Below are 13,011 nucleotides of genomic sequence, written 5' to 3'. Positions count from 1 at the left end.
TCCCAATAAAGATCTTTATTCAGACTTTAAATAGATTTACAAGTAATAACAAAAAGAAAAATACAAACAAGAGGGGAAAGTGACCCAAAATACCCCCAGTGTGCATATGAATTTGATGAAAGAGTCTGCTGGTGTCAAAGGGTCGGCCACAAACATATCGATCTCCCAAACGGAGTTCATTTTCCTGAGGAGAGTTTGAGCTTTTAAACGTTAGTCACTGCAAAGCTTAAAATGAAAAAAGACAAGAGAACAAAATCTAAAATATCCTAAACAGAAAGAGCAGCTAATAATAACATTTACACAAATCTACCTCAACCCTAAAAAATTGGACACACAAACAAAATGACACGATTGTGAATAAAATGAAAGACTGAGCGGGGGTAAAGAGCTTTGAATGCTGTGATCTTTTTATAATGCATCAACCAAGCGTCTGGAGGAGAAAACGTTTATCGGAGAAGCTTCTTCAGAAACACAATCCTTGGCCGAAGATGCGTTGCACTGCGTTTTATAGAAGCAGTAGCCCTGAGAATGTGTATTAGCTATTTTATCCACCTTAGACACTGGTTATTCATAGACATTGAAAACCTGAGATCAGGTGCCTTGGAGAGGCAAGTTGTTTCTAAATAAAGACGGATGTACTGAACCGAACTCTAGCATTTATCGGTTGAACCCAACCTGCCCCCCAAAATGAGACAAAACAAACCCTCAAAAATATCGGAGGGCTCATTTATTTAGCTCGACCAGAAGGACAGGAACGCTTTGCTGATAAATCGATAACCTCCGCAAATTCATCTCCAAAAGCCTCATATCACAAAATCTTGAGTCAGCGCAACGCTGTCTGCGCAGTCAGTGATCTTAGGTAAAAATGTCCTCAGACGTCTGAGACGGAAACCAAAAATAACCAGAAAATAGTCCTCTTGAATTGAAGATTTAAAAGCAACTACACCACAAGGTCAAGAAACAAGGGGGGTGAAAAGTTCAGGTTTGGAAAGTGCGGATCAAGATTGTTCCGTCCCGGAGTCATCTTCATCATAGCAACAGTCCTCCCCATCCTCCTCTTCATCATCTAAGTCATCATCATCATCATAATCATCATAGTCATCGTAGAATAGGGTGCATTCGTCGGCAGGCGGGGCACGGGTACGAACGCAATATTCTGCCAGCGTGGTGGGCACCTTAACACCGTCCCGCTCAGCGTCTGCTTTGGTGCCTTGTACTTGCTTCCTGTGTATGGAGATCATGAGCACAACCCTCAAAACACCATCATGAATGATGCACGCAGCATTTAATGTTAATTCATTCATTCATTTAGAAAATCGCAAAGCCACGTCTGGATATTTCAAGATCACAAACTCTTTGTTAATTTGTAAACATATATCTAACCTGATAATTTCTGCGTACTCGCGATCTTTCCCTTTACTGTCTCTCCATTTGCGATACATGACTGAGGCGTCCACGTTAGCCGGCGAAGACGTGTTGGGCTCGTTCAGCAGCGAGATAACGCTCAACAAAATAGTCCTGAAAGGCAAGTCATCACAGTATCAACTGATTATATTCAACTAATTTACATTTATGCATTTGGCAGACGCTTTTATCCAAAGCGACTTACATTGCATTATCCTATACATTTATACATGGGCATGTGCAATCCCCAAAAATGTACAGATTTACACTGGCAGCTCACAGCAGTTCTTGGTTTACCGTTCAACATGTCGGTAAAATAAGTTCCTTGGCGAGGTTTTGCGCATCAGGAGTATTTCAAATGACGTAATGCAAACGAAGTAAACAGACAAATGTGCGGTGCTCATTGAACACTGCAAACACTAGCGCTCAATGGCCAAGGCCAAAGATACTATATTGTAACAAGGAGCGCCACTGCCATTACAATAAATGCAAAGCAGAAGCGCTCTTGCTATGACGTAATAAGCTGACCGAAAGGCCGCCAAGAGTCATGACTTTTGTTAAACGGACTTCGGCATGGTGCTGTAGACGCATGTGCTGGGTGAGGGCAAAACAGGGTGCAAATTTGGGCATTGTCCTTTTGGTACAAAGCGCATACAATAAAGAAGCTAGGCCAACCCGTGTCTGTTCATGCGCATTATATTGCTTCTCGTGTTGCAGGCAGCCGTGCTTCACTGCTCCAGCACCACTCACCATTAGTACGGATGGGCATTTTTCAATAATTCCATATTCAAATATTTATATTAAGTTAATAATGATGTAATTTGTTACATTTTTATTTATTTATTCACAATTTCACATCAAGCTTATAATTATCATTAAATATTCATAACGCATTCATATTATATCCTGTATATGGGTCAACAAAACCCAAAACTGACAAGAATACCTGGTTTTATTTATTATCAACACTATAAACAAAGTACCTCCATGCCGACTTAAGATCCTAAAAAATACTCCGCAAACAAAGACGGATCCATTGTAGTGCTTGTTTCCCAGTTTATTACACGACTGTCATCGGAGGAAGATATTCTGCTGATCAGCGTCGCATATAAATATCGTTTTTCTGGTCATTCATGGTCAGTGTGTCTTATTTATTGATGCAAACAAGGTAGGCCTATTTATTTCAACAAAGGTAACCAAGGAATCACAGCACGTTTTAAAACAAACAAAAAAGCATCCATGCAAATTTATTTACAGGCAGGATTTAGGTATGCAAAATGGTGCCAGTCTTGTGTTAAGGCCAAATTCAAAAACATTAGTTGCAGTGAAATGTAAAATTTCAATGAATTAGAATATTGTGAAAAAGGTCAATATTTTTGTCACTCATTTCAGAAAGTAAAACCAATTTATTTATTATATAGATTCATTACACAGAGTGAAACATTTCAAGCTGCCTTCAGGTCATCTGCACTGTTGGATCTGGTGTGTCATCTTCCTATAGACAATACCCCATAGATTCTGTGTGGGTTTCAGGACAGGCGGGTTTTCCGGCCAATCCAGCACATTACCACCATGGTCATTGAACCAGCTTTTGGTACCTTTGGCACTGTGGGCAGGTGCCAAGTCCTGCTGGAAAATGAAATCAGCTTCTCCATTAAGCTTGTCAGCAATAGGAAGCATGAAGTGCTCTACAATTTCCAGGTAGATGGCTGCGTTGACTGTGGACTTCAGAAAACACAATGTTTTCATTTTCTGTAAGCCATAGTGAAACATTTCAAGCCTTTATTTCTTGAAATATTGATGATTATGTGTGTAATAAATCTCTATAATATATTGGTTTTACTTTCTGAAATGAGTGACAAAAAAATAGAGCTTTTTCACGATATTCTACAAACCCCAATTACAAAGAAGTTGGGACGTAAAATGTAAATAAAAGCAGAATAGAGTGACTTGCTTATTCTTTTTGACCCATATTTAATTGAATACACCACTAAACACAATATTTAATATATAAACTTTGTTTTTAGCAAATATTCACTCATTTTGAATTTGATGACTGCAACACATTCCAAAAGGAGCAGGGCTATTTTTACCTCTGTGTTACATCACCTTTCCTTTTAACAACACTTTTGGGAACTGACGACACAGTGTTGAAGCTTTGTCGGTGAAATTCGCTTTCCTATCTTGTTTGATGTACGACTTCAGTTGCTCGACAGTCTGGGGTACTCTGCGTTGTCTTATTTAGCCCTACATAACCCGTCATGCATTTTCAATGGGAGACCGGTCTGGACTACAGTCAGGCCATTCTAGTGTAACAAGTGCTGTTATCCCGTACAGTACAAACTCGTGCACATCCCTTACCATTAGATATTTACCCGTGGGGAAGCGTTTATCTCTCCGCGCACCGACAAACACAGACAGAGCCAGTTCAGAGAGTAATTAAGTGCACGGAAATGATTAAAACGCAAAACCAGAATTCACTCTTGCGTATTGAACCGAGGTCGTACCGAACGGCTCAATATTATATTAAGAATTGTGGCATCCCTAACAACTACAAATGTCATGGATATTTATAAACAAAGATCAAATAGTGATGCGCCTGGAAAAACGATCATGTTATTCGAACGGGAATAATTTGTGTTGAGGAGAGGTTGTACCTGACGTTCTGTGTGGGGTTCCACCTTTCTGATGGCAGTTCTCCACTCTGGGGATCATCTATCGGTGGGTGCAGTATGGAAATACACACATCTCCATTCTGAAAAACAACGAATTGTTAAATATTTATCGGTCTTAACCATTCCATTATACAGGTGTGTTATTAAATAAACAATTAAAATAACTTATTTTTCGCATTCATTCAATCTGAATTGCATTACATATGAGTGCATTTATTTCTTAAAGACAGCATGAAATAAAGTGAAAAAAAAAAAATCACATTTTAAGGAATAATTTAGTGGTTTTTTTTATGAAGTGACTTCATTTTCTTTATTATTTATGTGCACTCATTATCGTCAGTCAAATCCATTGACTTCCCATCACATACAAGTGGCGTAAGGGCAGAGCTTCTTCATGGGAGGGTGTCTATGGCTAGTGCAGTGGGGAATAATCTTCCACGTTTGACTGCAGACGTTAGCAAAGCACATCTTCCAGCGATCCAATAAGTATTAAATATAAAACTATATAGAGTTTTCTTATTCACCAACCAAAGTATTACAAATGGGAGAATGATACATTAAAGCATGCATTTTAAAGTTCCAATATTGCACACAAATTACACAGTATTTAGTTTACATCAGACGTAGCTGTAATAAAATTACAGAAAACAATAAGATGATTCCTTACTTTACTTATTAACCTGAAAAGTAATTTATTAAAGTAACTAATTACTTAGTTGGTTGGTTGTAATTAAATATTAGTTAATGCACAGTGAACTAAAATGAACAACAGTACTAGCAACCAGCATTTATTAATTCTTCTTATTGTTAAAAAAAACGATTTGCTCATAGTAAGTTCATCTAAGCAAATGGCTTTGGGTCAAAGATGTTAATATGTCCCCATCAAAAAAATAAACATAGCGCGAGAAATAAAAAAAACAAAAGTCTCAACACTTAAAACGAGCATCTAATAGAGAGTAGAGAGCGATGAAGAAACCTTGAACCATGTTATGTGGTGTCTCTATAATGATAAACGAGCTTAACGGGAGACTATTCTTATCCCTGGAATAAGTGCTTGTTCTTTTAACAGTAGTAAGTGTTTATTACAGTTATGGTTTAATAGAAATTTGGTTTTACGCGGCCGTTGTTTCGGTATGTTAAGCAGTTTCATTATAATGAACTTCTGTGGGGGAGAAACGCTTGAGGCAAAACTTATTTTAAATCAGGACTCGGCCTTTGCAGCTAGTGTTCACGACAATGTTCTTGAGCAGTAAATCGGAGTTGTTGTTTAGGTACGTTAAATCGTAGCGTATTAGAAAGTCATCCGGGCTCGGCCCATCCCAACTGCAGATTGAGGTTTACAAACCACTTTTATCTCAGTTTCTCACTCAATACTCGCATTTTCCCCTTCATGAGCATCAACTGTCGCTGCACAATAAGAACACCTTTCATGGTTTGATCGATTTGAACAGTCGAAAACAACGCAACAGGTATTTTGAGTTTCTTATAGTGAATTCCTATTGAAAAAACATCGGCACAATGGTGTCATGAGCAAAGTAAAAACTTTTTTTAACAACAACAACAATTTAAAGCAGTATTACACTTATTGGTTTTTATGCTTAAACCCTTTTTTGTCTTTGACCCATTTACTAAAGTTAACCCTAATATTGTAAAGTGTTACTGCCAAAACTCAATGCAGGAGGGAGGTTATAGTAATATAACAGGAATGTTACCTCATAGATGTTGGGGTGCCACATCTTGGTGAGGAATCTGAAGGCAGGGGGCGAGTATGGGTAGTCAACTGGGAACTGGATGCGTGCCTAGAAAAAATATTCATCAGGTTTAGATATTAAAAAGCCCATTGCCAGGAATTGTGCAATGTCATTAAAAGTTCATATATGGAGCAAATAAACCTCACAGAATGGCAACCGAAACCAAAATCCCTACGATACCTTTAAACATAAATGCTTATCAAAACACAATTATAGACATAATGTACAGATACGATTGCACATTTATTATATAATTACTTGGTCGTTTCATAAATCAACAAACTTTCACATTAAAATGTATGTGTAAGGCAAACAAACTGTACATTAAGTGATTTCTGCGATAATCTTCTCTCATTTGAAACATATAGAAAAGTTTGTATGCGTATGCCATCAGCACAAATAAATTCAGCTCAAACATGCATGGATACTGGAGTTATTTGAATCCTCTACTATTTACTGCACAATTTTCCCAAAGGTCTCAAGTATAGAGTTGAACCTCCAGAGCCGCCGCTGGAACTCACGAGGCCCTGCATAGACAAAATAAGAAGTGGGCCTCTTCTCTCATAAACCCAGCAGTGTAAAAACATGTTTAGTCGCCAGTTTTCCGCCCCTAATAAACGCCCTGTGAACCTCATTGATGTGAAATGTTAACTCGATGCTTAATGGAACCATGTCCGTGACATCCCTATGCCTGAATACATGTTGCATGTATGGACATTCAACATGCAAACGTACTCAAGTCCTTCACAATCCGTAGCAGGCAGAGCCTGGTGCCTTTCACTACAGCGGGTGGAGGGCAACAACCATACAGACGTATAGAGCACTCAGCAACCCCCACACATTTGCTGATTTAGCACGGTCAGCTGTCGTGTGCTTCAAAGAGACAACTCTTTGGGGAAGGGTAGGGTGGACAAAACCAGAAAGCAAACACACACACACACACACACACACACACACACACACACACACACATACAGTGGCACCTGTACATATCAAGTGATACTCGATTCCAGAAACCCTAGAAGTGCAGTGCAACTTTCAGCCAAGCAAACCTATAAAACCTCAAGTAGGAATCCGTGTAAGAAGGGGACGGTGTTACATTTCACCAGGCCAGCTAGCAGAAGCTCTTCGACACCGTACATGACCCGCCACACAAGAGTTCCTGTGGACGTCACTCACTACCTGTACTAGCTTAAAGGGACAGTTCACCTAAAAATTTTAATGAATGTCATTCCAAACCTGTATGGCTCTCTTTCTCCAGAAGAACAAAAAAGAAGATATTTTCAAGAATGTTGGTGACAACACTGCCGCCCCATGACTTGCATTGTATGGACACGAAAACCACGGAGACATTTCTTGATACATCTTTTTTGTCAAATAGAGGTTTTGAATAACTGTTTTCCATCTCTATATAGGAAGTGGTCGTTCACTGCATTTGGCTGATGTTTATCTGCGTTTACAATATATGATCCATAACTAGTTCGCTTTGTATCCCTCAGCACCTCTATTGGCAGGGTTGTAAGTTGCAAAGTATATTGTTCTTTAAACAGCTGGAAAAGCTGACTCATCAGTACATTTTAAACACAAGTAACCGATTTGGGAATTCTCCGATGCGTTCCTTTACATCATGTACTTGTTTTAAGCCAATGCAAATTACAGTGATTCCGCCTGGAATAAACAAATACATTTTTGCTCTACGATCCCGGTCTCGAAGCGCGACCTAAAATTAAATCTCTCTCCTACAATCCCATTTGACAGGAAAAGATGAGACTCTCATAGAAACCGGTCTGGTAAGTGAAATAAACCAGGTCATCGCTGTAGGAACTCCTTGAACACACTCTTGTATTCTCTAACAATTCTTTACATCAGCCTCCTTGCCTTCCGTCCTTGATCCTATCAATCCTTGCTGAAACATTAGATAGGATGAGGGAGGGTCAAGTCCTTGAGGGGAAGCATTTCGTTGGAGAGAATGTCCCTAATTAATGAGTTTTATAAACGGTCTCATGTACAAAGAGCACGAGAGAGAAAGTTGCTCTGTTAATACCAACCATTTCATCAGTTGATACCAAGAGCTTGTTAAGAATGAACAGGGGTCTCCTTGATGCTGGTTAATAGCCTATTTAGAAGGCCATAAAGTTCTCTATGAAGAACTAGAGCACCCGGTAAAGAGCACTTGCCTAAACAAGGCATTAAAGGGATAGTTCAACCAAAAATGGAAATTCTGTCATTATTTACTCATCCATAAAAGTCATTTCAAACCTGTATAAGATTCTTTCTTCTCCAAACACAAAAGACAATATTAAGAACGTCACAAAACAACACTGTGAATCCCTTTGACTTCCATTGAATGGACACAAAACCAGAGACATTTCGAAGAATATCTTTTGATATACGTCACACAAAGAAAGTCATTTGTAGGTTTCGAACAACATCAGGGTGAATAAATGATGAATTACTTTTGGGCGAACCAATATGGCAACCGAACGAAGTGTTTGTATTAAAGGGTTGTCATGATAGCAAAATGTTAGTCGCCCAATTTTCACGGTTTATAGCGTACTACAGTAATGAAGTAAATTATCATCATTTTAAAATTTCAGCAATAGCCAAGGTGTTTATTTCAAGGTGTAGGTTCAAAGATATATATGCAAGTGCCACAGGGCGAACTTGCAGTTTTGTGTCAAGTGTTTTAGTTGAGGCACTGTCACATGCAGCTCTTATGGCGGACGTAAGGTCCGTCCGTCCGTCCTTACTTCCTCATATACACGCTGTCCGCATGATGCAATTATCACCACCCCGGTCAGGTGAGGCCCTTTTTTGAGACAGCACAGACGTGCCACGCACAGCACATGCGTGAAAAAGTGCACTAGTCCACTAGGGGTCAATACAAACACAGAAAGTGTGCAGTGTGCCATTGTCAAAGAAGATTGATACAAAACTAACACACTTAACCCAGAACAGTAAGCTTAGAAGCATATCCATATGGTTTGATTGTTGTCTTGCTGTTTGCTCAGATTGTTTGCTTCCAAGATTAAATAAAGTGAAATGGCGGCATTTACATTAAACAATGTGATATGACTGAAATAATTTTTCTATGTGTTACCATTGGGTGTATTTTTTATTTGAACTATTGAAAGAACTACTAACTGGACACCAAACTGCGACTAATGAAAACTTTTCATTTGAAAACAATAGTGGTGTGACAAGACATTTATCTCACGAGAACTAGATTTTTAGAATTTTTAAGAAATCCTTGATGAAATATATAGGGAAAATAGACCTTAACACAAAATGCAAAAATGTAGGCATTATAAAATCAACTTGAATCAAACTTCCATTTTAATTAATTATATTATGCCGTAATGAACAATATGTAAACACTGCAAAATGTTGCGTCACAAACTCAAATGACAGGCAGTAAAAAAAGTTAACTTTGTTGTCTTCAAGTTTTTAGTAAAGAGCTGTGGTTGGTTACCCTATATGCTTTTGCATAGTCAATCCTCCTTCCTCCACTGACTGAACCCTCATAGCTCACAGAGAAACGGTTAACATACATTAAACATATGTATGAGACAGATGATCTGTTTTTAAAGAGGTTTGCCTGTGAATGCATTTAAAATAAAGCAATGTGAACTTGCAATTCCTTTACTGTATTTGCGGTACAGACAGCTCAGCTGCTGTTCAGCCGCACGCTACGCTCTCCAAAAGCGCTGCTGGCATCGCAGACTTCAGTAAACTAGTGCGCGAGGTGCTGCAGATACATAACATTGAAACCCATCCGTCTAGCACGCATTTTCATCGAAAAATGGTGAGAAAGTAGCGCTGCAGGATGGTAAATCACATTGTCTTAATAAATGGCAGGGCCGGTCACTGTAGCTCACAGCACGCATATACTTTGTGAAGTTATTAGCGTGTTCTGTACAGCAAATAAAAACAGGTCGCACCGCAACAAAATGTGCACTCCCACAAATGCTCCCAAATATATCTGGAGGTCGCACAGGTTAAATTTAGAGAGCATATGCGACTAAAATAATCGCAATTTCGAGTCCTGCACTCAATCACGCCAAGTGTAAGGAAATGTTCCCCCTACAAAACAAACAACCTAAATCTCATCAAAGGGGTTAAATGGAGTTTCTGTGGATTGAGGCAATGCTGACTCACCTCTCAAAACACATTCTAGGTTAGAGTGTCAGTCTCTCATTTCTCCGTGATACTCTGTCAGCCTCTGGAGAGGAGGGGGTAACATGACTCGCGCTGGTGCGCCAAGTCAAGCCCAGCACTCATCACCTGCCAGGAGCCTGGGCGTGGGCCTGCTCCGGTGGAACTACTGGGTGATCAGGGGAAAACCTTGTTCCTGTCAGGCTCAGCTCAATGCCATGTGTAAGAACTTGAATCCGACTTTGAGAGATTCCACTCATGAATGTGTCAAATCTTCTTTAACTTACAGAAGGAGCAGGTATGACTAAATTTTCATATCACGAGTCATGAATCATTTTCTATCAGCGGGTAATCACAACAGGTTTTTTTTACTGCCCAGCCCTTAGATTTCAGTTTCGGTGTTTCTGGTAGAACGCACGTTTGCTACTTTAGCAACGTACACTCTGGATAAAAGTGTGCTTCTACGAAGAAAAAGGGAAACCTCTGTTTTGACTGGGTAACTAAATGTGCTGAAGACACGGTTACTCATCTCTTCCTGTTGGAAGGGATGCTGAGAATGTGGCGGGGTGACCTGCTTCCTTCCTCCTCACCAACGCACAGACAAGGCTTTCAACACCAACACAGGAACACAAAGCATTTCGTCTCTGGGGAGACATTTTTCACAGCTCACCAGAGGACCAACAACAAGACGACTCTACTGGACAAATGGGGAAATATAGTACCTTCTTCTTAAGAGTACAGCACCAGAGTGCCAAGGCTCACTGTTAGAGTGTGGATTGAACTATGGCTGGTCACATTTGCTTTTAGTCCAACCCATGCTACAACAAACAGTAACTCCACTTGCCAATGGTGGCCATTTGCTAATGGCATTGCTGTGTGCAGAAGTTGGTTGGCCAGCATTCAAGCCAATAACACAAAGCCATAGCTATGAAGCCAGGCTAAATATAACTGCCATTGTGTTCTGACAGAGTGACTTTGGACTGTGGATGAAGCAGTAAAATCACATACGAGAAAAAAAACGAGTTTAAAGGAATAGGTTTCAGCACCTATGGATAGTTGACCCCCAAATAGACCTTGTGTATGACTTTCTTGCGTAGAACACAAAAGATACATTGAAGAACGCCGGTAACCAAACAACATTGGCCCTTATTGTGATTGACTTCTATTGTGAGGACTCAAAACCACAGAGCCATTTCTGAAAATCTTCTTTTGTGTTTTATCGCTTTAAACCTTTTAATAAGGAATGTTTGAAGGATTGAGGTTAACTTCGATGTTTTGTACGTTAGCTCAAAAAAGCTTTATTGCAATTGGACAAATTACAGTCACACTTGAAAAACAGGAAATCTCTTCTTCAACAGTAAAGCACACGAGGCTAACTGGCTTGTGTTTTGGAATACGTGTTGTGCAATGTGACAGTATGTTCTGAACCAGTCGACCAAGACAAACATCTTGCGAAGCTCTCCTTAAAACAACCTGCAAAATAGCACGGAAACCGTGAAACATACCGGACCTGAACTGAGATGAAAACCAGCGATGGGTACAAAAGTAGAGCACGACGAGAAACAATAGAGCGGTTCCTCCATCTGCTAACTTACAGACCAAATGTTCGCGTTCCAAATGAGACACAATGTAGCGTTTAATACGTCACGTCACAAACAAGTCGAACAAAACAACGACCCGCCCTCGTTTTCGAACGTTACGCGACGCGTTTAACGTCGGGAATAAAACATTATCTTACAAAAAACACATCGAGACCGACGTCAAGACACCACTAACTCTTAGTTGTAGTAAATGTCCACTCACCTTAAAATACCCCCCTTCGTAGTGAGTGTTGGGAGGTCCGAAAATCGCAACTTCCCAATTGTACAAGTCCGACTCGTCGACTAAAGTTATTTTGAAGCCTTCCACGGGCTCGTCCTGGAGACCTTTCATCTCCAACATTAACGCTTTTTGAGAACTCGCAACATGATGCGGTCCACGCTGAGCCATAATACCCCACACAAGCGGTCGGCCTGGATCAGCCGGGCTTGTTCGACACTCGGGAGTCGCAAATCACCCCGCAAACAACTTTCGTGGGTTTGAAAACACGCTCGAGCTGCCCGCTATCGCGATCGATAGCCAAACAAGCTGAACTCGTCCACGATGAGCCAACAAACGCGATCAATCAACTGACGCGATGACAATCTACGACTGGCGAGCACGCGCTTCTCTCGAGGGTTTTTTAGGTCGTTAGCTGTCTTTGACGATCCGCCACGTGCCCTCGATCTAACGACATTAAACGTGTTTTAAATTAAGAGATGGTAAACATATGCAATACATGGCAGCTTGCTCGAGGAGTCTCGCTCTCCCTCCCCCAGCCGTCGCACTATAGGACACTTTGCCAGCAGCTGTAGTTCACGTCCTTCCTAATACGCCTCCAGCAACCAATAGGAAGCAGAGCTGCACTAGTCCTGTACAAAGTTGCTCAATCCGGGGAGTAAAAACACAAACAATACCTTTAACATGACCATGCTTTAGCAATACAAACGACTAAGTACGTGAAACATCGACTTTTAGTTGTACATGGCATGCATGGGAATATGGCAAGCCTTGTTAACAAGTATCCCTCACGAAAGTTAATCATAGTTTAACTATTAGTGGTAAAACCACGCTGGGCTGTCACAATGTCGGATTTAAACAAAGGTCAATACATGTCAACAATTTTGATAAAAAGAATCAAGCAGTATTAACATGACATTAAAAATCCTGTTTTATGATTATTGTTAATCCAGGTAGATTGTGACACTCAGTCTCACCAGAATAACCTTAGTGTTTGTAGTAAACTACGGCAATACTAGCAGTAATCAATGGTTCAAAAAAACATGGTTCCTATAGAAAAATTATGGTTGTCCTAAGGGAAATGTCAGTGCCATGACATTTCTTACATTCAGTGCATAACCCTTTGCCAACATGTCCATAGTGCCCATCATTTCGTTGTACACACAGTACACTGTGTGTACTACTGTATTGTATATCATTCAGACCCA

At 40.1% G+C, this 13,011-nt stretch overlaps 1 protein-coding gene across 1 annotated transcript; it reads right to left on the bottom strand.

Annotated features, from left to right (window-relative positions):
* Window positions 1-12,564, bottom strand: cdc34a (cell division cycle 34 homolog a). Its single transcript, XM_079471840.1, has 5 exons — window positions 11,789-12,564; window positions 5,792-5,878; window positions 4,062-4,159; window positions 1,384-1,518; window positions 1-1,224 (listed from the first exon to the last, which is right to left on the bottom strand). Exons 1-5 carry the CDS (start codon window positions 11,972-11,974, stop codon window positions 999-1,001), a joined length of 732 nt encoding a protein of 243 aa, XP_079327966.1. The 5' UTR covers window positions 11,975-12,564; the 3' UTR covers window positions 1-998.
* Window positions 12,565-13,011: the final 447 nt, after the last annotated feature.

The sequence above is a fragment of the Barbatula barbatula genome (assembly GCF_947034865.1).
Source record: "Barbatula barbatula genome assembly, chromosome: 13".
NCBI lineage: Eukaryota > Metazoa > Chordata > Actinopteri > Cypriniformes > Nemacheilidae > Barbatula > Barbatula barbatula.
The sequence above is the reverse complement of the archived record's forward strand: the minus strand, read 5'-3'. Positions and strand labels throughout refer to the sequence as shown.